The 27,125-nt window shown below is 41.0% G+C and overlaps 2 protein-coding genes across 2 annotated transcripts in view; both read right to left on the bottom strand.

The window, feature by feature from the left end:
* The window catches only part of FSBP (fibrinogen silencer binding protein), a 44,809-nt gene extending 41,362 nt beyond the window's left edge, over window positions 1-3,447 (bottom strand). The window contains exon 1 of the mRNA XM_033933708.1: window positions 3,310-3,447. The gene's annotated coding sequence lies outside the window, so the exon portion shown is untranslated. The remainder of the gene's footprint in view (window positions 1-3,309) is intronic.
* Window positions 1-27,125, bottom strand: part of RAD54B (RAD54 homolog B) — a 184,633-nt gene that overhangs the window by 139,014 nt on the left and 18,494 nt on the right. The window contains exons 2-3 of the mRNA XM_033933705.1: window positions 19,896-20,053; window positions 3,310-3,463 (exon numbers count right to left, since the gene is read on the bottom strand). Coding sequence (XP_033789596.1) covers window positions 3,310-3,463; window positions 19,896-20,030 — 289 coding nt within the window. The 5' untranslated portion in view covers window positions 20,031-20,053. The remainder of the gene's footprint in view (window positions 1-3,309; window positions 3,464-19,895; window positions 20,054-27,125) is intronic.

The following is a 27,125-nucleotide window of genomic DNA, read 5'->3' as shown; positions in this document are numbered from 1 at the left end:
CTCTGCACAGTTCCTTTGCCATGTCCCACTCAACCAGAAACAGGAAGTTGCTTCACAGTGGGGATGGACCGCAGCAGAAAAACAGTACAGAGAAGGACCCCAGCAGTGCTGGAGAACTGGTGCCACGCCAACACCCTCCTTACAGTTTTTGAAGTGAGGGAGGTCTTGGAACCTAGCAGGGAGATGTGAGCTGCACAAAAGGTCCTACTGCCAATTTTTTTTGGGGGGAGGCCATGGCCCCTGTGCCCTCCCCCAATTCCGACGCCTGTGGTGCCAGCTACTAATTACAATTTATACGCAACAGAAAGAAAATTTAGCAAAACACAAAAAGTTACCCATCTTACTTTAACATTTCACTGCTTTCCAAATGATCAGAGGATAATTTTTAAAATTGTGGTTTTCATCCAAGCTTACTTGTAAAACAAAGGGTTTTGGTAATAGATCCAGAAAGGAAGAGATTTTGCTGAGATTTTAAAGAAATGACACAATTTAGCTATGTTGTGAACACATATAAAGGAGACAGGAATTTAATACAAAATACGTTTTGAATATACCACCTAGGTTCATTGCTAGCTCCTACAGTAAAACAGTTTCATTTAGCATGACTTTGGGCATAAGCTTTTCACTGCAAAGACCCAGTAATTTGAAACTCTCTACTCCTAAAGGACTGAGATAGATTCACTAAACCTTCTGATCCTGTACCGATGATCACAAAACCAGTTTTACTGGTTTTGCGATCGTTCCCCGACCCAATTCATTAAACTGCTGCCCAATCAATCTCCTCTCTGATCTAATCCACCCATGCAAATTAGTAAAACCCCATGCAAAATAGCAAAGCAATTGATTCACTAACAATTGCTTGGCTATTTTGCATCAGGTTTTACTATTGTAAAACCCAACTGCTGCAGATCTGTCAGTAACTGTGTTACATTTGTGTAATCACCCGAGGAAGATCCATTTGTTGGGACTGAAACATCCAATATAAATAATAATAATAACAGCTTATATGCTGCAATACCGTGAAGTTCTATAAAGGGCGTCGGGAGTTGACATTATAGATCAACGTTGATTGTGGGATAGTCCCACTCAGATAAGAGTTGCTTTTTTATGATACTGATACAGGATGTGGACTTGAAATGGTATAGATCATATGAGGTCCTAAGATCTGATATTCATATTATGATATGCCCATCACCTTTAGTGATGAAACACTTTAGAAAGAAATAAGAAAATATCAGCAATTTTTGTAGAGGAAAATTTGAGCCATACTGTGGAAATAAGAGCCAGTGTTTAAATAGGTTATAATGACATTGAATATATGATATACTGATGATAGAATTTTTATCAATCATCTAAATGAGTTTATGTATAGGTTGGATTAGTTAATGAGGCTTGGTATTTCTAATATTTTAGTGGTAACTTGGTTACCGACAGGTCTGCCTGTTTTTTTAACATTTTCTTTTAATGGTACTGATATTTTACGTGTACTACACGCAAAAAAAAAAATAATAAAAAGCCCACCCGACAAATGCCCCTCCCCCCGAAGAAAAAGGCAGGAGCCCACTCCCTCTTGCAATCAGCCTGGCTCCCTTATAATAAAAACCCCAAAACAGCAGGAGGGATGTAAACTCCCTCCTGCTGGCAAATATCTCCCCCCTACCCCCAAAAGGAGGGATGCCCACTCCCTCCTGCTGCCGACCCCGGACTACCGCTCCCTGACCCCCTCCCCATCCCTCAAAAAGTTGGGAGCAGGACGGATGCTCAATCCCTCCTGCTCTGTAGGCCTCCTGCACCCGACTGGGCCTTAGGCCCCACCCCAGTGCATCATGTGATGCACAGGGAGGAGCTTAAGGCTCTGAATGGCTCAGGTACCTCGGGCTCCACCCTTGGGAGGTGCCTAAGGCGCCTGAGCCAATCAGGGACTTCCTTAGGGTTGCACCTAATGAAGTCCCTAATTGGCTCAGTTGCCTCAGGCCCATTCCAAGGGAGGAGCCCGAGGCGTCTGACCAATCAGGGCCTTAGGCCCCTCCCTGTACATTACATGATGCTCCGGGGTGGGGCCTAAGGCCATTGCGTCAAGGAGGCCTACAGAGCAGGAGGGACAGAGCATCTCTCCTGCTCCCAACCTTTTGAGGTACGGGGAGGGGGATCGGTGGCAGGAGGGACTGACCATCCCTCCTGGATTTTTCTTTGGGGGGGGCCGTGGGGCCCACTTAAAAAAAAAAAACAAGAAAAAAAAACGCTGATAGCAGTGACGAGGCCGCTTCTCCTGTCACTACTGTCAGGGCTGCCCCGACTCAATTGCTCACTGAGTAACTGAGTTGGGGGGTGACGGGTCAATCGCGCACAAGACAAAGACATGCCGACAATGCCACCCAGACAATCGCGCGCAGGATGTCAGCGTGCTGGATTTAAACAGGATTTTAAAGCACTCTGATAGGGGTTGGGGGAACCCCCCCCATTTTACTATTGGCGCGCCTGTAATTTTTCCCTAAAAAAAGAGGGAAAAAGGCTGTTTCCTCTATAATGGCGTATTCCTCTCCAACAACCTCCCCCAATGAGAGCGCCAACAGTTCTAAGTAAAGTGGGGGATTCCCCCCACACCCCTCAGAATGCTTTAAAATACTTTTAAATCCAGCACGCAGACGTCCTGCATGCAATTGTCTGGGCGGCATTGTCAGCACGTCTTTGTCTCGCACACTTTCGTCTATGTACCGAGTTGGGGAGTTTGCATGGAAAAAAGATAGTGAATCAATCGCTGCTTCAAAACTGGTCAGTAATCAGCCAACAGTTATTGAATTGGTACCTTTAGTGAATCTGGGCCTATTTATGCAAGAACTATTTGGTATTTCTTCTATTCATCTATATTTAAATGAATTGTGGTGGCAATTTTATTCTGTTTATCATCATAAACAGAATAAAATTGATTAATTTCCATTTTGTGTGCCTTTTAAATGTTGTCTCCCACTAAAATGATAGAGAAATAGCTTAATGATTAGCACAGTTAGCTCAGAGCAAGGGGAACTAAGCTCAGTTCTCACTGTGGCTCCTTGTGACCCTGCCAAGTCACTTAACTCTACATTGTCTCAGGTCCAAAAACGTAGATTGTGAGCCCACTAGGGACAGAGAATATATATATATATATATATATATATATATATATATATATATATATATATATATATATATATATATATATATATAAAATTATAATAAGCAAACCACTTTGCTTGTACGACAGAAAGATGCTTGTAAAAGTTAACCAACTAGAGAAAAGATGCAACAGTGCTATATATTAGATTATCTTACCTGTGTTAGGTTTAAGCCTTTGTGTTCCAGTACCCTTAAAATTTTCCCTGCAGTTTAATTCATTACTGTATTCCCCAATCTGAGAAGAATGCACACGGTCACAAGTTTGGACAAAGGCTTGTAGAGGCACAAGATAATTTTGCTGTTTCTTGTTCTGCAAGATGAGTTAAATGAAGAAAACTAAGGTTTACATTGAAGTCCTCATAATACAACTGAATTTTAAAAAATATAGGAAAGGGTGTTACTGGGGAGGGTAGTAGTTATTAAAGTGCATTAGAGCCCCTAACATGCATTATTTTCCCCCTTAATGCTAGTTAAAAAGAAATCTCACACACAGATTACCATAATGCACTTTAATATAAGGTACTGAGAGATTCATGTAAATGAACATAACAGCTTATTACTGTGTAAACTGAAAAACATAGGGTTCCTTTTACTAAGGTGTGCTAGCATTTTTAGTGCGCACTACATTGCCGTGCGCTCACCCCACACTACGCGCCAAAAACTAACGCCAGCTCAATGGTGGCGTTAGCATCTAGTGTGTGCTAAAACCGCTAGCGCAGTTTAGTAAAAGGAGCCCATAGCTTGTTGTGAACCCTGCAAGCCATGAAAAATACTGCCAACAAAAAGCTGGTGGTACTTTTCAGTCTTGGAAGCATAGACCCACAAAGCCGCTCCTGGGCACTTCTTAAAGGGGCTGGCTTACAGTACTCAGAACAAAATTCCCCCTTCCCTAGCCTCAATGGCCCCAATAGTTTCAGAGAAAGTACCTGCATATAATAAATGTAAACCACTTTGTACCTCAGAAAGGCAGTACAGTATATCCTTTACACTTTACCCTCTGATTGCCCACCCAAGCAAGACATCTTTATCAAAGACATACTTGTCCTTAAAATTCCCTGGTTCCTAGTGGAGTCAGAGCAAGATAAATTCCTAGTTGCTTCTGCCCCTTGCTAACACTGGGTTCAAAATGGTGCCAGCAGCTCCTAGCAGTAGTCTCATGAAAGTACCACTAAAGATTAAGGGCTCCTTTTATCAAGCCGCACTAGCGGTTTAATGCGCGTAATAGCGTGCATTAAACCGCCGGCCACGCTAGCCTCTACCGCCTCCTCTTGAGCAGGCAGTAGTTTTTAGGCCAGCGCAGGGGTTAGCGCGTGATGAAAAGTCATGCGCGTTAACCCCCCACTAGCGCGGCTTGATAAAAGGAGCCCTAAGCTACTGTATAAAGGCAAAAGGCTCCTTAATTTTTTGTTATGGAAGTCAGTTCTTTCACCACAATGGGAGCTAAAACAGCCCCATTGGTTGTATGTCTTTATGTCAGGAAATCTAAAGAACATATTTATACATCATCTTATTGGCCTCAGATTAAATTATTGGTCCAGTCCATCAATGATTATTTTCTTCCTTGGGAATGCACCCCGGAGTTCTTTAGATTTGTTTCCATATTGGATTAGTATATTAAATGGCCATTTATATTTCATCCCTCAAATCGGGGATGTTCTTTACATTATTTTAACGTAAACCACTGTGATCTATTTTTAGCTTCTTACAATATTATAGCAAATTTATTAAACCTTTTTTTGATATCTCGTTAAAAAAAGGAAAGGGATCAAAATGTGCTTTTCTCTTCGGGAGAAGGACTGTATAATCTGATTCTAAACAATTGTGGAATAATATTCCTGTGAATTAGTTTTCCTGACTTTTGTCAGTTATGTACTATATAGCAAATTATTTTTTTAACTTTATTTTCTTTTTAGATTTTAGTATTTTATGTAATTTGGTATATATGATTTCATTGTTGTGTCTGGTTCTGTCCTATATAAATAGAGCGTTCTTTCTATTCTATTTTTTAGGCTGTATATCACTTTGTCCTTCCCTGTAAAGATGGTATAGAAAGTCTTTTAATAAACAAGAAACGAAGAAGCAAAGTTAATGTGCTTTGTTTTCAAGAGAAAATTTATCTTGAACCTATAACTCATACCTATCAACAGGCAAAATACTGTATATGAATCGTAAAACTTTATTAAAGGACTCAAGCATATACTACCTTTTTCTTATGAAATGCTTGCCATAAAGAAGATAATTAAAAGATAATTGGCATATTTTAGGAGTTCATTCAATTTTTAGGTATCTTCAACATTTTTTGTCTCAAAACATAGAGTGATTTCTTGGTGCACTTAATAGAATGAATCTCGATGACAACTATAAGTAATAAAACCTGAGGCTATTTCAGATGTGAAAAATAGGAAAACTAGGTTCTTACCTCAATAATCTTCTTTCTAGCAGAAAGACATGCAAGTCTTGAACCAGTGGTTATTCACCTCTAATCGTGAGATGTGTAGAAGGCATCATGTAAATTTTTGTGGCTCCGCCTCCTGTATCTCTGGGCTGTGCTGCAGCTCCTCAGCTTCTATCGAAGCACTAAGAGGAGAAATAAAAAATGAGGGGCACAGGGAATTCCCCGACAAAACTGATGATCCAACCCAGGTTCTGCAGCAGTTGGACAACTTGAATTACTGCTTTCTCAGCAATGACCTTGGATGGGGCTCGGATCAACCAATTATCTAAGTATGGATGCACTTGGATCTCTGCCTTGTGCAAGTACACTGCTGCTGCAATGACCATCACCTTGGTAAAGATGTGAAGCACCATTGCCAGACCTAACAGGAGAGCTGTGAACTGGAAATATCTCTCCAGGACATGGAACCTCAGGAATGTCTTGTGAGCCAGAAATATGGGAATATGCAAATAAGCCTCTGTCAAATTCAGCAAGGCCCAAAAATTCCACTGGCACCACTGAGGCTGTGACTGAAACACCGCCTCCTCCGGAACTGGCACACTTTCAGTGCTGCATTAACTGACATCAGATCAGGGATCAGCCTCCAATCATCTGAGTCTATCTTAGGTACACTAAAGTATATAGAGTATATGCCCAAGCCTGATTCTTTGGGCAGTACGGGTTCTATGGTTAGAATATCTAAGAGCCGATTTACAGTTCACCGCCTGAAGAATCCACAAATAGGTTCTATAGAGGATGAAAGAATTCGAGCTTGTAGCCCTCTCAAATGATGTCTGTTAGTTCACTGCAAACTCAAGCGGTTGCAACAGACGAACTGTCGAGTTAATGGCATGCTGAGCTTGTTGCAATGAGGCCTTGATCAACCAATCGCCTTGATATGGAACCACGTGAAAACCCTATGAGCATAGGGTTGGAGCTACTACTACTACCAGGCATTTAATGAACACTCTCAGTGCTGAAGTTAGGCTGAAGGGCAGGACTCTGTACTGAAAGTGGTGAGAACCCACTCAAAATCGGAGATATTTTCTGTTGAGACTTAGAGAGGAAAGCCAATCATTTTTCTCCAATAGGCGCAACAGGTTTTCTAGAGACACCATGCGAAACATTTCCTTCACCAAGTATTTCTTGAGAGTATGGAAGTCTAGCATTGTTCAGAGACCTCCGATCTTTTTCGGAATCAGGAAATACTTTGATTAGAACTTTTGGCTCCTCTCCTGCAGAGGTATTTTTTTCAATTGCATTGAGCTGGAGGAGGGCTGAGAGCTCTTAGTGAAGGAGAGTCTTCTGAAGGGAGCTGAAAAGGAGACTCTCTTGGAGGTTGGTTTGGAGGTTTTCGTATGAGTTGCAAGGCATTTGCATGCATTCGGCCAATCCTTAGAGGGAGCATTGACACTGACTAGTAACTTTTCTGTTTGGTAGTTGCAGTTCTTGCTCACATAATTGAAGAAAGGATTAATGGAATTTTGCACTCTAAATTCAGACTTTTATGCTTTGCATTGAAAAAGCGTTTCCAAACCCTTCATTAATTTTTTTCAAGTAACCTTTCATTCTTGTACACCAATCTGCATCTCTGCTTGGTTAGAATTTTATATACTGTTTGCAAACAGGCATATTTTCCTCCAAATCTTGAAAAGTACCAGAACTAGCAAAGAGACCAGAGGCACATCACCTTCCTTAGAGTAGGCTCTGCTGACCATCATTCTCTTATGTTTTTACTAACCTATTAGTTCATGCTTGAGTTAATATTGTAAGAAGCTTCTAGATACCTGTACTATTTTTATAGTACTGAGAAGTACAAGGACACAGTGTATTGGACAGTATGAAAACAGACAGAAAATTGTCATGGCATCTTTATTAATAATAATAATTTATTTTTATATATCACAATACTCGAAAATTCTAGGCGGTTCACAACAATCAAGCACAGTACATACAATGCAATATATACAATGCAAATGCATACATCAGTTTAAAATCTTCTGAAGATTCAGCAAAATAAAATGCTAACTATATTACGACTTTGAATAAAGATCCCAGTGGAAACATCTCATTAACCCATCTTTATCCTATAAAGAGCAGAGGGGTTTTTTTTTTTTTGGGGGGGGGCTAACAGTTCCCTCTTGCTCCTTTAGGCTATCAGCTTAATCAGAACCATAAGCCTTCACTTACCTTTTATTTTTTTATATTTCCTATTTAAATCAACCCACCCACCACAGCTACTGCTTGAGCTCAGCTAAAGGAGACTCTGAGCCTGGCAACTAAGACTTGTGTCCTTGCAGTTGGAGCAATGGCCAAGACTCCCTTCCCTCAGAAGCTGCAAACTGCCCCTCCCCCCAGGGAGCAGAATCCTAAGCAGGAAATTTAACTCTTATTCTGTACATACCAGTATTCAACACTTCCCACTGAGCCACTTGGATGACTATGGAAACAAAGCTAAAAATAAAATCATTTCCCCCATTATGTTTTTTCCATAGACATCATAATCAAGGCCTATCTTGGAACAGACATCCTGAGCTAATATGTCATACTCCCTCTCTGGCTTAAACTTACATCCAGTTTTTAAAACTTGCATTTTTGAGGCTTCTTTCAAATCTGAAACTTGTTTATCATTATAATTAGAGACTTTTTGGTTTTAATCACTTTGTTAATAACAATTTCCCAAAGTCTCCTTTGGTTTTTATGTTTGTTCTGACCTGATCAGTGGTTCTCAAACAGTGACAGGAGGACACCCTGGTGGGTCACCAAAATCTGGCACAGACAGCAAGCCTGTGATTCCATTAACAATCATCTGTGGCTGCAAGCTACAGAGAGCAGAGATCCAGAGAGATATGTACTTGAAATCCCCAAACCAGTCCCTCTATCTGCTTCCCCACTACCCCCAATGATAACTGCTTCCACCAGCTGGAATGTTGCAGATCTGTCACATTGTTCAGCTATGAACACACACAAACACAAACATACACAAATATTGTCAGTAAGGTAAGAGAAGAAAGGTTAAGAACCACTGGACTAGAATGAGTTCTACAACACAGGCACCATCTCTTCTGTGTATTTGTATCACACTGCATCTTAGTAACACTGATGATAAGCAGAAGCTGTTTTCAAAGATATTAAGTCTAAAGCAAGGTTTCAAGCAAATATCTTTGAAAACCAGGCCTTTATGCCCAAAATATATTATTAAGCCTAAAGCAAGGTTTTAAACAGATGTTAATTTATTGTGTGCTAGATCAGTGTTTCCCAACTTCTTCAAGTTCTCCCTAATCCAGTGCTCTCAAACTCAAACCCTTTGCAGGGCCACATTTTGGATCTGTAGGTATTTGGAGGGCCGCAGAAAAAAATGGTTAATATCTTATTAAAGAAATGACAAGTTTGCACGAGATAAAACTCATTATAGTTTTTCACTTTCTGCATGTTGCACTGCTTTCAGCTGTGTATAGCTGAAATTATCAGAAGCAATTAAGGAAAGATTTATAAACTATAAAAAGTTTTACCTCTTGCAAAATTGTGATTTAGATTGTAAAGTATCAACTGCAAGAGACAAGATTTTGGTGTAATCCTCTAGGCTTTTTTGTAGCAGGGATAATCATTTTTCGATTTGTGCCAGGAAAACTTGTGCCTTAAGTGTCCAGTGGTCACATCTGCAACCGCCTTCAGCTTTCACCTCCTCCAGCACTGGACACAACCGCCATCTTACATCAAGCAGTTACTGCCAGGAGAGGTGCTGAATTTCGCGAGAGTTCACGAGATTGCGTACACACACACAAGCTGCACTGCCTGCAATGGTTACCTTATGTTCTGGAACGTTGCCCGCCTCACTGCTATATCCTCACGCAAATGCTTTCCTGCGTCTATACGCAATTGTCCTCTTCACTCCACCTCACAATCGAGTACAGATGCAGGAAAGCGCTTGCATGAGGTTACAGGAGTGAAGCAGACAACGTTCCAGAACAATGGTAACATACTGAGGGCCTCATAATAGTACCTAGCAGGCCGCATGTGGACCCAGGGCCGCAAGTTTGCGACCATTGCCCTAATCCAAACAAATTTCAACAAGGTACTCCTGAGCTTCAATCAGCTCCAGCAAATGTATATTTCAAAAACTGTCACATTTTAATCACAAAATAAAAATAAGATTACTTTTTCTACCTTTGTAGTCTGGTCATTTTATTTTTTGAATCATGTCGATCCCAGTATCTGGTCTGTACTTTCATTTGCTTTCTCTTAACTCTTTTGCCAGAGTCTCCTGACCATTTGACATCTCACTCTCCATATCTATTAGCTATCTCCCTTTTCTGAATCCCTATCATTGCCCATGTTCAACATTTCCTCTCTGTAGGTGTCTCTATCCCCACCCCGACTACACAGCATCTCCTCTCCATCTCTCCCCCAGCCATACAGCAATTCTTCTCCTGTCTCCCCTTACTGTAGCACCTCCTCTCCCCTGCCATACAACATCAGTCCTCTATCACTCTCTCTACTCGCCTTTGTCAGGCAACGTCAGCCCTGAATGTCCAGGATCTTACCTCTGTCTCCCTCGCTCCCTACCATATAGCATTGCTCCATTTTTCTCCCCATCCCCACTACCATTGTTCCCTTTCTCCTCTCCCCACATCCAGCACCCATCTCTTTTCCTCTTGTCCCCTACAATCCAGCATTACAAAAGGAAGAGATTCTGGTCATTTCTAGAAGATTACAGGGAAGCTATTGGTTGTAACATTTGGACATTGATGCTGTGTATGTTACACATGCACAATATCTGCCCCATTAAAAAAAGAAAGAAAGAAAAAAGCAACCCCCCCGCCCATTGCCAATGCCAGACCTCCTTAACGTCCCTCCTGACGAACCGGCACCGGTAACCGACTGCCCCCCCTCCCCGCAGCAGCAAAAACAGCAGGAGGGATGGCCACTCCCTCCTGCCATGCAGACCCTATCCCTCATGTGAGAAAAAATGGCAGGAGAGATGCTCACTCCCCTCCTGCCAAGGGAAGCCCCTGCCTGATGCATCCCCTTCCCCCACACACACATAAAAAAAGGCAGGAGGAATGCTCACTCCCTCCTGCAATGGATACTCCTCCCAAACCCCTTCCCCCAGTACGTTTTTCCAAAGATGGAGGCAGGAGGGAAGCACGGTCCCTCCACCTAGAAGGCCCGCCGATACAAAATGGTGGGCCTTCCCTCCTCGGTGCCATCATGTGATGCACTGTGAGGGGCCCAAGGCCCCAATTGGCTGACATGTCCCTTGGGAGAGGCCTTAGGCATCTGAGCCAATTAGGGCATTAGGCTCCTCCCTCTGTAGATGCCTCTACAGAGGGAGGCACCTAAGGCCCTAATTGGCTCAGACACCTAAGGTCCCTCCCTTAGGCCCTTGGGAGGGGCCTTAGGCATCTCAGCCAATCAGAGCCTTGGGCCCCTCCCCGTGCATCACATAATGCACCGAGGAGGGAAGGCCCGCCATTTTAGATTGACGGGCCTTCAAGGTGGAGGGGCAGTGCTTCTTGCCTGCTTCCATCTTCATAAAAAGTCACAGGGGGAGGTTCAGGGGACCATCTGGTGGCAGCAGGGAGTGGGTATCCCTCCTGCCATTTTTTGGGAGGGGGGAAGGGGATGGTTTTGGGGGGGCCTTCGTTGGCAGGAGGGAATGGGCAACCCCCTGCCAATTTTCTTTCGTCTGGGGGGGGGGGGTCAGCATAGCAGAAAGGAGTGGGGATCCCTTCTGCAGTTTTGCTGCCGTGGGAGTGGGGGGGGTCAGCATGGCAGGAAGGAGTGGGTATCCCTCCTGCCATTTTTTCTCATGCTGGGGGTGGTGTGGGAGGAGGATTGCATGACAGGAGGGAAAGGGCATCCCTCCTGCTAATTTTCGCTAGCGCGGGGATGAGGGAATTCCTAGTGCCATGTTTATCGGGGATTGTCAGGGGTGGGGGCTTTTTTTCTTTAATAGGGCAGATATTGTGTGTGTGTGACATGCAAAGAATCTGTGCCCATTAAAAAAAAAGTTTTCCTGACCTGAACAGCTGAGTGGCAGAAGGCTGCTTTCGGGGCTTTCCCTGCTGGCTCTGCAAATGTGTGAGAGTCGCTCTCACAGCGATCAATGGGATGGTTGAGACAGGAATTACGATGAACCTCTGTGTGAATCATTTGCATGCAAATCTTTTAGTGCAGCCCTGCACAACATACAGCCTGCGGGCCGCATGCGGCACAAAACGGCTCTCACTGCAGAAGAAAGACAGAGAGAGTGAGAGGCCTGGACCAAAGGGGAAAGACAGGAGGTAGATACTGGACTATGGGAAGTGCAGACAGAAGGGGAGAGACCCTGAGGAAGAACATAGAGATGCAAGATCATAACAAAGGATGGGGAGAGAGGGAGACCTGGAACAAAGGTGGTGGTAGGTACAAAGGAGAACTGACACTGGATCTGGGGGAGGGTAAGCAGAGGGAAAGGAAATAGAGACCTGGACCTAAAGGGGATAGGGCTGGATTGTGAAAGAAATGTTGGATGCACAGTCAGAAAGAAGTCCAACCAGAAACTAATTAAATCACCAGACAACAAAGGTAGGAAAAATGATTTTATTTTCAGTTTAGTGATTGAAATGTGTCAGTTTTGATAATTTATATGTGCTGTGTGTATTGTGTGCATATGAAAAATGAAAGGAAAAAAATTGCAACACAATTAGTAAAGGGGGCAGGATCTGGGGCAGAGCTTGGGAAGTCTGGTTGGAGGTACTTAGCTTGAAGTAGTTGAAAAACACTGCTGTAGGCAATCAGCTGCCACCAGTGCCTCTCCTTCTCTCTCGCCCTCTTCCCTGCTGGCACCCCCTACTGGCGTCTCAGGGTCCGTCTGGAAGGCCTCTGCACATGCGTGGATATCAACGTGATGATGTCACGCATGCGAATGATGTAATCATGGCAACGTCTGAACACTCCCAGGTGCCTCAAGCCGTGGCCACTACCTGCGGCCCTCGCTACATTTTACGATTTCGTTTCGGCCCCGGATTATTTTTGAGTTGTGTAGGCCTGTTTTAATGCATCAATAGCTCTTTTTGAATCGGCCAAAAATTGGATCAGAGCAGAGCCACACAGTCTTACTGATCCTCTTTAGAGCATCTAGCCCAGAGAGAGGAAAAGTCTTTTATGTTTATAGAAACATGATGGCAGATAAAGGCCAAATAGCCCTTCTAGTCTGCCCATCCGCAGAAACCATTATCTCTTTCTCTCTCCGAGAGATCCCACGTGCCTATCCCAGGCCCTTTTGAATTCAGACACAGTCTCTGTCTCCAACACCTCTTCTGGGAGACTGTTCCATGCATCTACCACCCTTTCTGTAAAAAAGTATTTCCTTAGATTACTCCGGAGCCTATCACCTCTTAACTTCATCCTATGCCCTCTCATTGCAGTTTTCTTTTAAATTAAAGAAACTCGACTCATGCACATTTACATTACGTAGGTATTTAAATGTCTCTATCTCCCCTCTCCCACCTTTCCTCCAAAGTGTACAGATTGAGATCTTTAAGTCTGTCTCCATAGGCCTTATGATGAAGACCACATACCATTTATAGAAACATGATGGCAGATAAAGGTCAAATGACCCATCTAATCTGCCCATCCGCAGTAAAGCACAGTTACTTACCGTAACAGTTGTTATCCAGGGACAGCAGGCAGATATTCCCACACATGGGTGACGTCACCGACGGAGCCCCGCAGCGGACAGCCTCGAAAGCAAACTTGCTTGAAGATCTCGAGCTTTCGAGTGCTGCATCGCGCATGCCTTCCCGCCCGAACTAGGGGGCGCATCTCCTGTGAGGATCCTCAGTTCAGATACCAAGCCAAGAAGCCAACCAGGGGAGGTGGGAGGGTTGTGGGAATATCTGCCTGCTGTCCCTGGATAACAACTGTTACGGTAAGTAACTGTGCTTTATCCCAGGACAAGCAGGCAGCATATTCCCACACATGGGTGACCTCCAAGCTAAGTAAAAAGGGATGGAGGGAGTTGGCAATTTACGAAAAAAGATTTTGCAAAACAGACTGGCCAAAATGGCCATCCCTCCTGGATAAAGTATCCAGACAGTAATGAGAGGTGAAAGTATGAACCGAGGACCAAGTGGCAGCCTTGCAAATTTCCTCAATAGGTGTTGATCTGAGGAAAGCGACAGATGCCGCCATAGCTCTAACTTTGTGGCCCATCACTCGACCCTGCAGAGAAAGACCAGCCTGAGCATAGCAGAAAGAAATGTAAGCAGCCATCCAGTTGGAGATGGTACGCTTCGAGACAGGACGTCCCAACCTATTTGGATCAAAAGAGATGAAAAGTTGAGGAGATGTTCTGTGAGGTTGAGTACGTTGAAGGTAAAACGTCAAAACACGTTTACAGTCCAAAGTATGCAGTGATGCCTCACCAGGGTGAGAATGCGGCTTAGGAAAAAACACCGGTAGAACAATAGATTGATTGATATGAAAATCTGACACTACTTTAGGTAAGAATTTTGGATGTGTACGAAGAACCACCTTGTCATGGTGAAAAACCGTGAAAGGTGGGTCCGAGACCAAAGCTTGCAATTCACTGACTTTACGAGCAGAAGTGAGGGCAATCAAGAATACAGCTTTCCAAGTAAGATATTTAAAATGAGCCAAGTCAATAGGTTCAAATTGAGGTTTCATCAGTTGAGCCAGAACAACATTAAGATCCCATACAACAGGAGGCGGTTTGACAGGTGGATGGAGATTAAAAAGGCCCTTCATAAAGCGAGCAACCAGAGGATGTGCAGAGAGAGGTTTCCCATCCAGAGGTTGATGAAAAGCAGCAATCGCACTAAGATGAACTCTAATAGATGTGGATTGGAGGCCTGATTGGGATAAATGAAGCAAATAGTCCAGAACGGAAGCTAAAGAGGAAGACATCGGCTGAAGACGACGACTGGAACACCAAGTCGAGAATCTAGTCCACTTCTGGCCATAACATTGACGAGTGGACGGTTTCCTGGAAGCCAGAAAGATATCGTGAACAGACTGAGAGAATTGGGAAGGATCTGTTATGTAGAAAGGAACCAAGCCGTCAAGTGGAGAGGCTGCAGATTGGGATGAAGTAATGACCCCTGACTCTGAGTGAGCAGAGAAGGAAAAACTGGCAGAAGAAGAGGTTCCCTGATGCTGAGTTGAAGAAGAAGGGAGAACCAAGGTTGTCGGGGCCACCGAGGCGCTATGAGAATCATCGTGGCATGGTCCGACTTCAGCTTGACAAGAGTTTTGAGAATAAGAGGGAATGGAGGGAAGGCATAAAGAAACTGACTCCCCCAGTCCAGAAGAAACGCATCCACCTTGAGTCGATGAGGCGAGAAAATGCGGGAACAAAACATAGGTAGTTTGAAGTTGCTGGGCGACGCAAAGAGGTCTACCCGAGGAGTCCCCCACCGAGCAAACACTTGACGAAGTGTGGGGGAATTGAGCATCCATTCGTGAGGTTGAAGCAGACAACTCAATTTGTCTGCAAGGCAGTTCTGTTGACCTTGAATATAGACGGAAGGAAGGAAGATGTTGTGAGAAATCGCCCAATGCCACAACCTCAGAGCTTCCTGACAAAGGGAGTGAGATCCCGTGCCGCCCTGTTTGTTGACATAGTACATAGCTACTTGATTGTCTGTCCGAACTAGGACTACTTGGTCGTGAAGGAGGTGAAGAAAGGCTTTGAGAGCAAGAAAAATCGCTCTGAGTTCCAACAGATTGATGTAACACCGACGATCTGCGGATGTCCACAACCCTTGCGTACGGAGACCATCTAGGTGGGCTTCCCACGCGTAGGTGGACGAATCGGTCGTGAGCACCTTTTGATGAGGAGGATGGTGAAACTTCAAACCTCTGGAAAGAGTGGAAGAGAGCATCCACCAGCGGAGAGACTTCTTCAAGAAAGGAGTCACCTGTAGATGCCGAGAAGGCGGGTCTAGAGCCTGTTGCCACTGAGACGCCAGGGTCCACTGAGGAATGCGAAGGTGTAGTCTTGCAAGGGGAGTGACATGAACCGTAGACGCCATGTGCCCGAGCAGGACCATCATTTGACGAGCAGAGAGAGTCGACCGAGAAGCCACTTGCTGGCAAAGTCAAATTAGGGTTTCTTGACGATTGAGAGGGAGAAAAGCTCTCATTTGAACGGAATCCAAAATGGCTCAAATAAATTGGATCGACTGAGTTGGAACCAACTGAGATTTGGGAAAGTTGATATGGAACCCCAGACCTTGAAGAAACGAAATAGTCTGAAGGGTCACTTGCATAACCCCTGGAAGAGAAGGAGCTTTGATAAGCCAATCGTCGAGGTAAGGAAAAACCTGAAGGCCTCGAGCACGGAGGGCTGCAGCCACCACGACCAGACACTTGGTGAAGACCCTGGGGGAAGCCAAGCCGAAAGGAAGAACCCTGTATTGAAGATGAAGGTTCCCCACCTTGAACCTGAGATATTTGCGAAAATTCAGATGAACAGGAATATGAGTATAAGCCTCTTTGAGGTCCAGTGAGCACATCCAATCTCCCTGATCCATGAGGGAGTACATGATCGGAAGGGAGAGCATGCGAAACTTCTCTTTGACTAGAAATTTGTTGAGGGCTCGAAGATCCAGAATGGGTCGCAAATCCCCCGTCTTCTTGGGAACTAGGAAGTATCTGGAGTAAAACCACAGGTTGCGCTCGGAAGGAGGAATCTCCTCCACTGCTCGAAGGCGAAGAAGTGCCTGAGCCTCCTGAAGAAGAAGGGGGAGTTGCGAGAGACTGGAAAGACACTCTCTTGGAGGGTGATCTGGAGGCACCTGAAGCAGGCGTAGAGAGTATCCCTCGCGGATGATGGTGAGAACCCAGAGGTCCGATGTAATGGTTTCCCAGACAGATGTAAAAAGGGAAAGGCGACCTCCTATGGGCAGGGAGGAGTTCGGATGCAAGAAGGTTGGAATGCTCACCACTGGACCGTCAAAAAGACGGTGCGGGTTTGGTTGGAGCAGGCGCCTGAGACTTCTGAGGACGTTGTTGTTGAGGACGCCTAGGAGGAGGTCTAGAGAAAGCCGGAGTGGATTTCATTGGGTAGCGTCGAGCAGGAGGCTTATAAGCTCTAGTCACAGAAGGTTTCGGCTTGGGCCGAAGAAGAGAGGCAAAGGAGTGCTCATGTTCAGAAAGTCTCTTCGTAGCTGCCGCGATAGAATCGTCAAAGAGTTCAGTACCCTGGCAAGGTAAGTTTGCTAAACGGTCCTGCAGGTTGGGGTCCATATCAACGATTCTGAGCCGGGCGAGACGGCGCATAGCCACCGCAAACGCCGAGACCCTAGAAGAGAGCTCAAACGCATCATAAGATGCCTGCAACATGAAAAGTCGTAATTGAGACAGAGATTGAAGAATCTGTTTAAATTCCATAAGGCGCGTTTTGGGCAAGTCTGGGCAAAAAGATGGCAACTGTTTCAAAAAATAATTGAAATAGGATGTAAAAACATAATTGTAATTCAAAATTCGGTTAGCCATCATTGAATTTTGATACAGTCTACGCCCAAACTTGTCCATAGTGCGACCTTCACGCCCCGGAGGGACTGTTGCAGACACTTTAGAAGGGTGAGCTTTCTTAAGAGATGACTCAACCACCAAGGACTGGTGGGAAAGTTGAGATTTTTCGAAGCCCTTGCATGGGACAGTACGATGCCTGGACTCCAGCTTCGATGGAATAGCTGTGACAGAGTAAGGAGTTTCCATATTTTGTAGGAAAGTCTGCTTCAGCACAGGAGTCATGGGTAGGCGTAAAGTTTCTTTAGGAGGATGTGAAAGCTCCATATCCGCCAAGTATTCAGGCGTGTACTTAGAATCAGAATGTAAGTCTAATTTAAGAGCCTGCCCCATGTCGAAGACGAATTTAGCAAACGAAGAAGACTTCGAAGTCGAGGCTTCGTCAGGCGAAGCAGAATGAGAACGAGGAGCCACGGAAAACGAGGGAGAAGCCTCGCGGGAGTATTGAGAAACCGGCTCCGATTCCAGACGCAATGTGATTGATGAAGCTCCACTCCCTGTCAGAGGCGGAGTGACCGAATGCTTCCTTTTGAGACTTCGAGACGGGGAGGTTCTCGGAGTGCGAGGCTTAGAAAGTGGGGATAAATCCCGAGGTAAAAGCCTCGAGGGAGTTCTCGACCTCGAATGCCTCGACGATAATGAGGAGGCAACTGTACTATGAGAGCGAGGCATATTCTTCGAAGAAAGATCCGAAGGCCTTGAGCTCTTCGACGGAGGAAGCTTCGATGATCTCGACCGATGCTTCGGCCGAGGCAAAGACAGTCTAGAAGCATGTTCAGGAGAGGATTCCGAAGAGGAAATCCTAGTGCGAGACCTGCCCCTAGGAGAGCACCTACGAGGCTCAGGCTGGACTGTCGAAGACAGAGTCGAGGACGGGACCAACTGAGCTACAATAGAGGATATTTGAGTTGTTAAAATCGACTTAAGCATATCCTCAAACATGGATACAGAGACCAAGGGACTCGGAGTCGGAGGTACCCTTGTGCGCTCCAAGGAGGGTGACCTCGAATGTGAGTATTCCCTAGACTTGGAGGCACGTTTAGTAGATGGTCCAGAAGACAGAGTCAAACCCGGAGCCCCGGGTTGTGTGGAAAGAGACTCCGTCGGCTTCTTGGGAATGGCACCTGAAAAGGAAGGAGACTTACCCCCAGTCATAGGTTTCGAGGACACCGCCGAGGCCTTCGAGGCCGAGGACCCAGAGGTCTTCGAGGCCAAGGCCAGTGGAGGAGGCGAAGTCGAGGGCTTAGTACTCGAGGACTGTCCCGAAGTGGAAGGCTTGGACGACGCCTCGACCGAGGTCAAAGGTTTGTCAGGCTCCATTCGTGGAAAAAGTTCGAAGAACCTGTCACAACGGCGCTTAAAAGCCCGAGGTTGAAGAGTGAGGCAGCGAAGACAATCTTCTGGGCGATGAGTAGTCCCCAAGCAGATCATACACCGACTATGAGGGTCGGTAATCGAGATTGTTCGGCCACACTGATAACACCTCTTAAACCCGGTTACAGGCCAGGACATAGAGAGAAGAAAGTCCGTGGCGCGAAGAAGGGAGAGAGGCCTAAGCCTCAAATCCCCAAAACTCGCACTACGAAACAAAAAGAAAAAAATAAAAGATTCTTTTTTTTTTTTTAATGTATAGAAAACAAAAGAAAACTGCACAAGCACAGCGACCGTGAAAAAAAGTTCTCAGCTGCGGTGAAGAGAAGGCACAACGCTGCGGAGCGAGATGAACAAGTCTTCTCGGATCCGCGGAAAACGTTGAACTGAGGATCCTCACAGGAGATGCGCCCCCTAGTTTGGGCGGGAAGGCACGCGCGCATGCGCGATGCAGCACTCGAAAGCTCGAGATCTTCAAGCAAGTTTGCTTTCGAGGCTGTCCGCTGCGGGGCTCCGTCGGTGACGTCACCCATGTGTGGGAATATGCTGCCTGCTTGTTCTGGGATAACCATTATCTTTCTCTCTCCATTTATTTTGTTTAGACCATAGCACCGGCGAGGGGTTGAAGAGGGAAAAGGGGGGTGGGGTGCGTCAAAGGCTACAAAATAAACCTGCCAGGACGTTAAAACAAACAAAAAAAGCACAATTGGGCGGAAAAATCGATTCAATAGGCTGAATTGAATTGAAAATTTTTTTCCCCTGAATCAGGCAGCACTAGGCAGGACAAGTAAGAAACACCAGTTGCATGCACAAGGCTATGGCCCTGTACCTGGTTTTGGTTTACTTACAGCCACAGAATCCATGAGACAGTGGGTGAGGTACCAGATAGGCAGAAGGGAAGGGAAAAGACACGGTTTCTAATTTCTGTTTCTGCAGCAGATCTAGGAAGGCAGAGACTTGGCAGGTGAGCAAGTGGCAGCAGGGATAGAAAGATATTGGTTGGGTACCAGTTGTCATGTATCTCCTCTGCGTACTGTGTTGGTAATCTATGTGCTACATATCTAGTGGCCAATCATGACAGATTTTGTAGCAATATCTGTGTTATAACAAGTTAAATTAACATCTAAAGACTTATAGATATTACCTTGTGTATAATGTATTTTTTTAAAATTTTATATTTTACAGCCTGTCTGCAGCAATTAAACACCAGACTTTGAAACTGGTCATTTAAGAGGTCTGGCCTTGAACTCTATAGAGCCAGGCATGACATTTTTGACCATATCAGTCCTTCTACTGTTAATACATCTTATCACCAAAGGTTGTCACAACAATAGACCATACAAGCATCAAACAGGAAAAGCTGTGCCAAAAATAAGATACAAGTATGCCTCTTTACCTCTTTTGTACTACAAGGATTCATTTGTGAACTTTCTTTATCTACATGGGATGTATAAATTTGAGCTGGAGGCATAAACTTTGGCTTTTTTGTCACATTCCCCAGCAGCTGACTTGGAGCAGTAGATCTTCTCATACTTTCATACTTTCTCTAGTGCTCTAAAAACAAGACAAAAGAAAAAAAGAGACAAGATTTTGTTGTAGGTTTTTCCGTTTTTGATGTAGTAAACTCAAGCCATAAAATAAAATTACATTCCCATAAAAGTGTCTACTAATTACAGAATGTTCCCCAATATGTTCCCAATGTTGACTACATATTTACCTAAGCAGGGATATAATTTGTCATTTGCCTATATGTGTGGTATAATAGAAAAAAGAGGAGATATTTTTTTAGTTGGCCATTCCAGCTGAGATTTGATTTTTTTTCTTTCTTCCTTTTTAAAAAGGTACTGGCGACCATGATAATGTGGACTAAGACACGGTTGATAATTGCCTATGTTTTCATGTTCTCCTTATTGAGTTTGCTATGGTCATTCATGAATATTTGTTATCAATGTATTGTAACAAATAATTAAATGAAGAATTTAAAAAAAAAGAACTGTTGAGTTCATAGGGATTATAAGTAGAAAGATTATAAATAGAAATATTTTTGAAGGGCAGCTTATGTTTGCTCCTTTCTGTCAGTCTAGCAAGAAGAAGCACAGAGTTTCTCAGCCATTGGGGGTCTGAGTACTGAATAAGATCTTGGACAGAGGAAAAAGTAGAAGGTTTTTCATCTTTTCACCTGCAGAAGGGTTGAGGGTTGGGGGCGTGGCTTGGACACGCATGAAGAAAGTCGTGTAATTGAAGAGCTCCGTTAAAAAGACCTTGAAAGATTAAATAAATTGAATGAAAACGGAAGATATATTAAAATTTCACTGGTCCTATGAATAATAAAGAAGAAAAAAGGATGGCAACTGGTAAACAGAATAAAAACGACTTCGCTGTATCAGGAAGTAGCAAAAGGGCAAAACCGGAGCAGGAGAGCAGTTTAAAACTGACAGACACAGAAGTTATGAAAGAGTTAAAAGAAATTAAAGAAATGCTTTCTATTATTACTAAAAAAGTTACCGATTTAACAGAAGAGGTTTCAAATATAAATAAGAAGATGGATGTGCTTGAATTGAAATCTAACAACTTAGAAGAAAGAATGCTGACAGTTGAAGAGGAAATCTGTTATAGCCAAGCAGACAGGAAAAAAATTGAAATACTTATTAAAGACCTGGAAGATTTTTCGAATCGTGAACGAAGAAGTAACATCCGTCTGATTGGCTTGCCGGAAGGAGCAGAAATAGGAAATCCTGTCACCTTCATTGAAAAATTACTTCCCAAGCTACTTCCTTTGCAAACGAAATTTCCCATAGAAATAGAAAGAGCACATAGAGTGCCGTTAAAAAGAGCAGTAAACCAGCAAGGACCAAGACCTTTTATTTTTAAACTATTGCGACACCAACAGGCCATAGAAATATTACAACTGGCCAAGAAAAATAAAGGTTTGAAGTATCAGGATGCTTTTATACATCTAGTGCCGGATTTCGCAAAAAATACAGCTGTAAAAAGAAAGAAGTTATTGGATTTAAGACCAAAGCTGAGAGAATTAGGAGCGAAGTTTGGATTGGTATACCCTGCTACTATGAAAGTGACAATTGGAAACAAAACTTTATCTTTCAATGATCCAGAGAAATTAGAAAAATTTATTCAAAACCAGGAAGTACCAATGTCTTCTTAAATTGTTTATCATATTTTAGTTCCTATATATAGATAACTGAATATAGTTAAATAACTAATTTGATAAAAAGGTATTATAAATTGATTTGGAAAAACTATATAGAATGTAATATATTCAAATCAATTCAAATATTCTACACTAACGATATTCAAAAATGGAATTCAAATGAAATCAAAATTCCAAAAAAAAAAAAAACTTCTATTAAGGGAATAAGTGAATGTTTTAAACATGAACTAAGTTTATTAAAGGAAGATATGAATGTATTAAAGGAAAATATAATATAATATTAAAGAATGAATTTATAAGGAAAGATGTTCAGGAACATTCAATATTAATTAATAATTTTCAGATAAATGATTTTCATTTTTAGAAAAATAGAAAATATTTGAAAGACTACTTTATAATTTTAATTAATTTAATACAATATAAAGTAAAGATCTTCCTCCATGGGGGGATGCGCAGTGGGGGTGCATCTCGAACATATATAACACTAGATACAGAGGAGAGAATAAAGACTCAGATTCCCAGATGTCAAAGCGAGGGAACTACATGTGATGGACAGAGCAGACACCGGAACTATAAAGAAAGACTTTTGTATAACCGTTGAACTTATGGACAGATCTTGTTGTTGCATCGTATTGATCATATAAAGAGAAGAACTACATACATTGGGAAAAGAAGAAAAGAAGAGAAAATGAAAATTCAAAACGGAATAGAAAACTACAATCAAGAATAAAGGTGGACTGAGATATACTTGAAGGAAATGAGTTTGTATTGAAATTATTCTCTCTTCTGGATTCAACTAACATAAAAGTAAAAGAAATATATATGTGAAATCGAGATGTGCTTTTACGGTGGGTTCCTCCATAGGAGGGGGATTTTTTGATCATAAAATACTTAATTATATATCATTGAATTCCCATATTATTTAAAATAAAACAAATAAGGGATTATTTATTGATATATATTTATTACAAAAATAACAATTTAGATAAATTAACAATATAATATGCTTTGAATATTATATATATATATATATATATATGTGTGTAACATGGCTAAATTATATTATATTTCATTTAAATAACAAATGTTTTAATTTATAGAATACAATAAGAACAGGTCTTATGGAGTGCTTTATTATCGACTTAAGATGCGTGCTACCAAGTATACACAATTTTTAATTAAAAGGGAGGGTGGGGTGGGGGATGGGAATAGGAAGAGGGGAAAATTAATAATTAAATCTAGAATAATTAAAGAAAAGTGCAGATATCTGATCAAAATTTTATATTAAGAAGATATTTAATTTTACTCAAATTATTAAATGACAATTAAAATTTTTTCCATTAACGTCAATGGTCTGAATCACCCAGTAAAAAGAAAAAAAATGTTAGGTTTCCTTCACAAGCAAAATGCGGATATTTATTTCATGCAAGAGACACATCTTACAGGGAATGAATCTAATAAACTAATTGGGGGATGGGTATCTAAATGTTTTTTTGCTCCTGCCTTAGGGAAAAAGGCAGGAGTAGCCATACTTATTAATAAGAAATGTACTGCTGATTTTAAACTTATAAAAATTGATCCATTAGGAAGATGGGTACATATCAAAATGATAATGGGAAATACAACCCTGGACTTATTTAATTTATATGCTCCTAATTCAAATCAAATGGAGTTTTTTAAAAAAATTCAACAGATATTACTACCATTGGCTACTTCAAATTTGATAGTAGCTGGAGATTTCAATGCTGTTATGGATCCTATTTTGGATAAGAAACCTAGTAAAATTATAAAATCATTAGGGCTAGAAAATTTGATACAATCTTGTGATTTGGTAGATATATGGCGTATTCTTCATTTTAATGATCAGGAATATTCTTTTTGTTCTCAGGTCCATAAATCATTTTCAAGAATTGATTATATATTTGTTTCTAGTAATTTAGCACAAAAAGTTATGAAAGCAGTTATTGATCCTATTATAATTTCTGATCATGCTGGTGTGTGGATTGATCTAAAAAATGATATAAAAACAAATTTTACATCAATTTGGAAATTTGATAATGCCTTACTTGCTGATGAAAATTTTGTAACAGACCTAAAAGTAAAGATGAAAGAGTTTTTTCAAATTAATAGCACAGACAATATGAATATTGAAATTATATGGGATGCTTGTAAAGCGACAATGAGAGGTAACATTATATCATATTCGGCTTTTATGAAAAAACAGCTTATAAAACAATTTATGGAATTAGAGGAAGAAATTAAATCATTAGAAAAAAAATTAATTATTAAATGGGAAAATGTAGTATTACAAAAACTATTAAAAGTTAAAACTAAATATAATGAACTCTCTTCACAATTTGTTAGAAAAGAAATGTTCTGTCAGCAATTTAGATATTATGGAAACTCAAATAAAGCTGGAAAAATGTTAGCAAATTTTCTTAAAGCAAAAAAAAGAAAAACTAAAATTATTGCAATAAAAGATACAAAAGGTAATACACACACCAGCACTAAAGATATTGTAAAACAATTTCTTGATTTTTATAAGAGTCTATATACTTCAGATTCTTGTGAAAATAAAGAACAAGATGGCTTAGAGTTTTTAAATTCAATTATTGGACCAAATATTCCAGAACATATAAAAGGAAGTTTAGAAGAACATATATCATTAAAAGAAATAGAACTAGCATTGAAATCTCTTAGAGTTGGATCCGCTCCAGGTGGAGATGGATATACTGTTGAATTTTATAAAACATTTCAAAATATTATATTGCCTTATTTATTAAATTTATATCAATATCAGATACATAATGAAAATATATCAGGTACTATGGCAGATTCTGTAATTATTGTCTTACCAAAACCAAACAGGGATCCTACATTGGTTTCAAACTACAGGCCCATATCATTGTTGAATGTAGATGAAAAATTGCTTGCTAAAGTATTAGCATTAAGATTGGCAAAAGCTCTTCCTTTTATTATAGATGTACACCAAACAGGATTCGTTGCTAAAAGACATTCCTCACATAATACCAGACTGGCACTTCATTCTTTAAACTTAGCGAAAACTATGAATGAACCAGCTTTCTTAATATCGTTAGATGCAGAGAAAGCATTTGATAGAGTGGAGTGGAAATTTATGTATCAAGCTTTAAAATGGTTTGGAATATGTCCCTTTTTTATTAAAATGATTCAAACATTGTATAGCTCTCCTGGAGCAAGATTAAATATAAATAATAACATTTCAGAAAGATTTAACTTGTTACGGGGGGTTAGACAAGGTTGTCCTTTATCTCCCTTACTTTTTGATATTGTTCTTGAACCCTTATTAATTGCAATAAATCAAACTAAGGGAATAAAGGGGATCACATTTTCAAATTGGGAATATAAATTATCTGCATATGCAGATGATATTCTTTTATATTTGAGGAAACCGGAAGATACCATTCCATGTTTATTAAATTTATTAGATAAATTTGGTAAATTTTCTGGATACAAAATAAATTGGGAAAAATCTGAAGTTCTTCCAATTAATGTCCATTGTACCAAAGGATTATTTGATTCATATTCATTCCAATGGAAAGAGGAAGGAATAAAATATTTAGGAATTGTTATTAAAAATACAATTGATGATACAGTAACAGAAAATGAAAAAATTTTATTAAAAAAAATAACAGAAATGTGCGAGCAATGGAATCCTTTACATCTTTCATGGTGGGGAAGAGTTCAAACAATAAAAATGATGATCTTACCTGTGGTTTGTTATCAAATGAGTATGATTCCGATATTTTTTCAGGGGTCATTTTATAAAAAATTAAATAGAATACTTACAAAATTTGTTTGGTTTGGGAAAAGGCCAAGAATCGCTTTAGCAACATTACAAAAAACAATTAGAGAGGGAGGGGTAAATTTTCCAAATTTTTATAGGTATCATCAAGCCTATATTTTAAGACAGGGTATGTATTGGATCCTCCCAGACCTCATGGAGAATGTACCAGACTGGTTATATTTAGAATGGAGACTCCTGTTTCCATTATATCCGGAACATCTTATAAGTATAACAATGCCCAAGAGATATAAAGATCACAGAATTTTATTAGATACATGGAAAACATTAAGATTTATTAGTAATATTACAACAGATCCAATAACTAAATCGTTAAATCAATCCATTTGGGTAAACTCCAGGATCAAAATTGGTGGATTCAAAATAATATGGAAGCAATGGATAATTGCAGGTATACGGTCTTTAAATGATGTTATAGTAAATGGATCCATGCTTAGTTTTTCACAATTGCAACAGAAATTTGGATTGAACATAACACAATATTTTAAATGGATGCAATTGAAGCAAGCCATCCAGGAAGGGTTCCCTGAATGGAAAAATCTTAATACTCAATATAGTTTGCAAATCCTTTGCTTTCAGGCAGATTTTTTGGGACACCAAGCCGCAAAATGGTATAAATTATTATATGGATTTTTAAATAAAAAAAAAAGAACAGGACTTAGGGACATTTGGAGTATTGAGATAGGACAGACAATTTCTGCAACTCAATGGCAAAAATTTTGGTCCTGGAGAATACATACTACAATGTCAGCATCTATGAGTCAAACATGGTTATTTTTATTACATAGAGTTTTATGGACCCCTACTCGGTTACAAAAAATAGATAGTTCTAAATCTAATAGATGCTGGCATTGTAAGGTAGAAATTGGGACATTAGATCATTTAATCTATTTTTGTCCCTGTATAAATGCCTTTTGGAAAACAATTTGGCCCCAAATTAATATATTATTAGAAAATCATGTTGGACTTACATATGACACAATTTTATTTGGAACAGCAATGAGAACACAGAGTCCAATATCAGCAAACAATAATAAACTTTTATTGATATTAACAGGGGTCGCCATACAACAAATTACTCAAAACTGGAAAGATCATACAAAATTAAATTTCACTTTTTGGTGGAATTCTATTTGCCATATATATAAGATGGAAAAAGCAATAGCGTTACAACATGGTTATATTAAAAAATTTAATAAAATCTGGGGACCATTGGCTCTTTTTTCTAAAGATCAGATATCATAGCACAAGGATAGATCATATAATAGGGGTTAGGGTGGGTACAATATTATAATAACAGATGATTTATAATTTATTGCAAAAGGGGTCTTTATATATGTTTGTATTAAAATATATATTGATGGATATTCAAGTGTATATTGAAAATTATATGTATTATATATTTATCACTTGATGTAAGAAATTTAAAATGAATAAAGAACTTAAAAAAAAAAAAAAGAAGGGTTGAGGGTTTATTTCTTATGCTTATAACCAGTGGAGGATTACATTGGGGGGAGAGGGTGGTATGGAGCACTGACAAGTCTACAGTGACATGCTGAAGTCCTATGACCAGTGTGGCATGCACTAAAGGACATAAACTTCCAATATATAAG

The sequence above is a fragment of the Geotrypetes seraphini genome, chromosome 2 (genome assembly GCF_902459505.1).
Source record: "Geotrypetes seraphini chromosome 2, aGeoSer1.1, whole genome shotgun sequence".
Classification (NCBI taxonomy): domain Eukaryota; kingdom Metazoa; phylum Chordata; class Amphibia; order Gymnophiona; family Dermophiidae; genus Geotrypetes; species Geotrypetes seraphini.
Note: the sequence above shows the minus strand (reverse complement) of the source record. Positions and strands in the feature narration are given on the sequence as shown.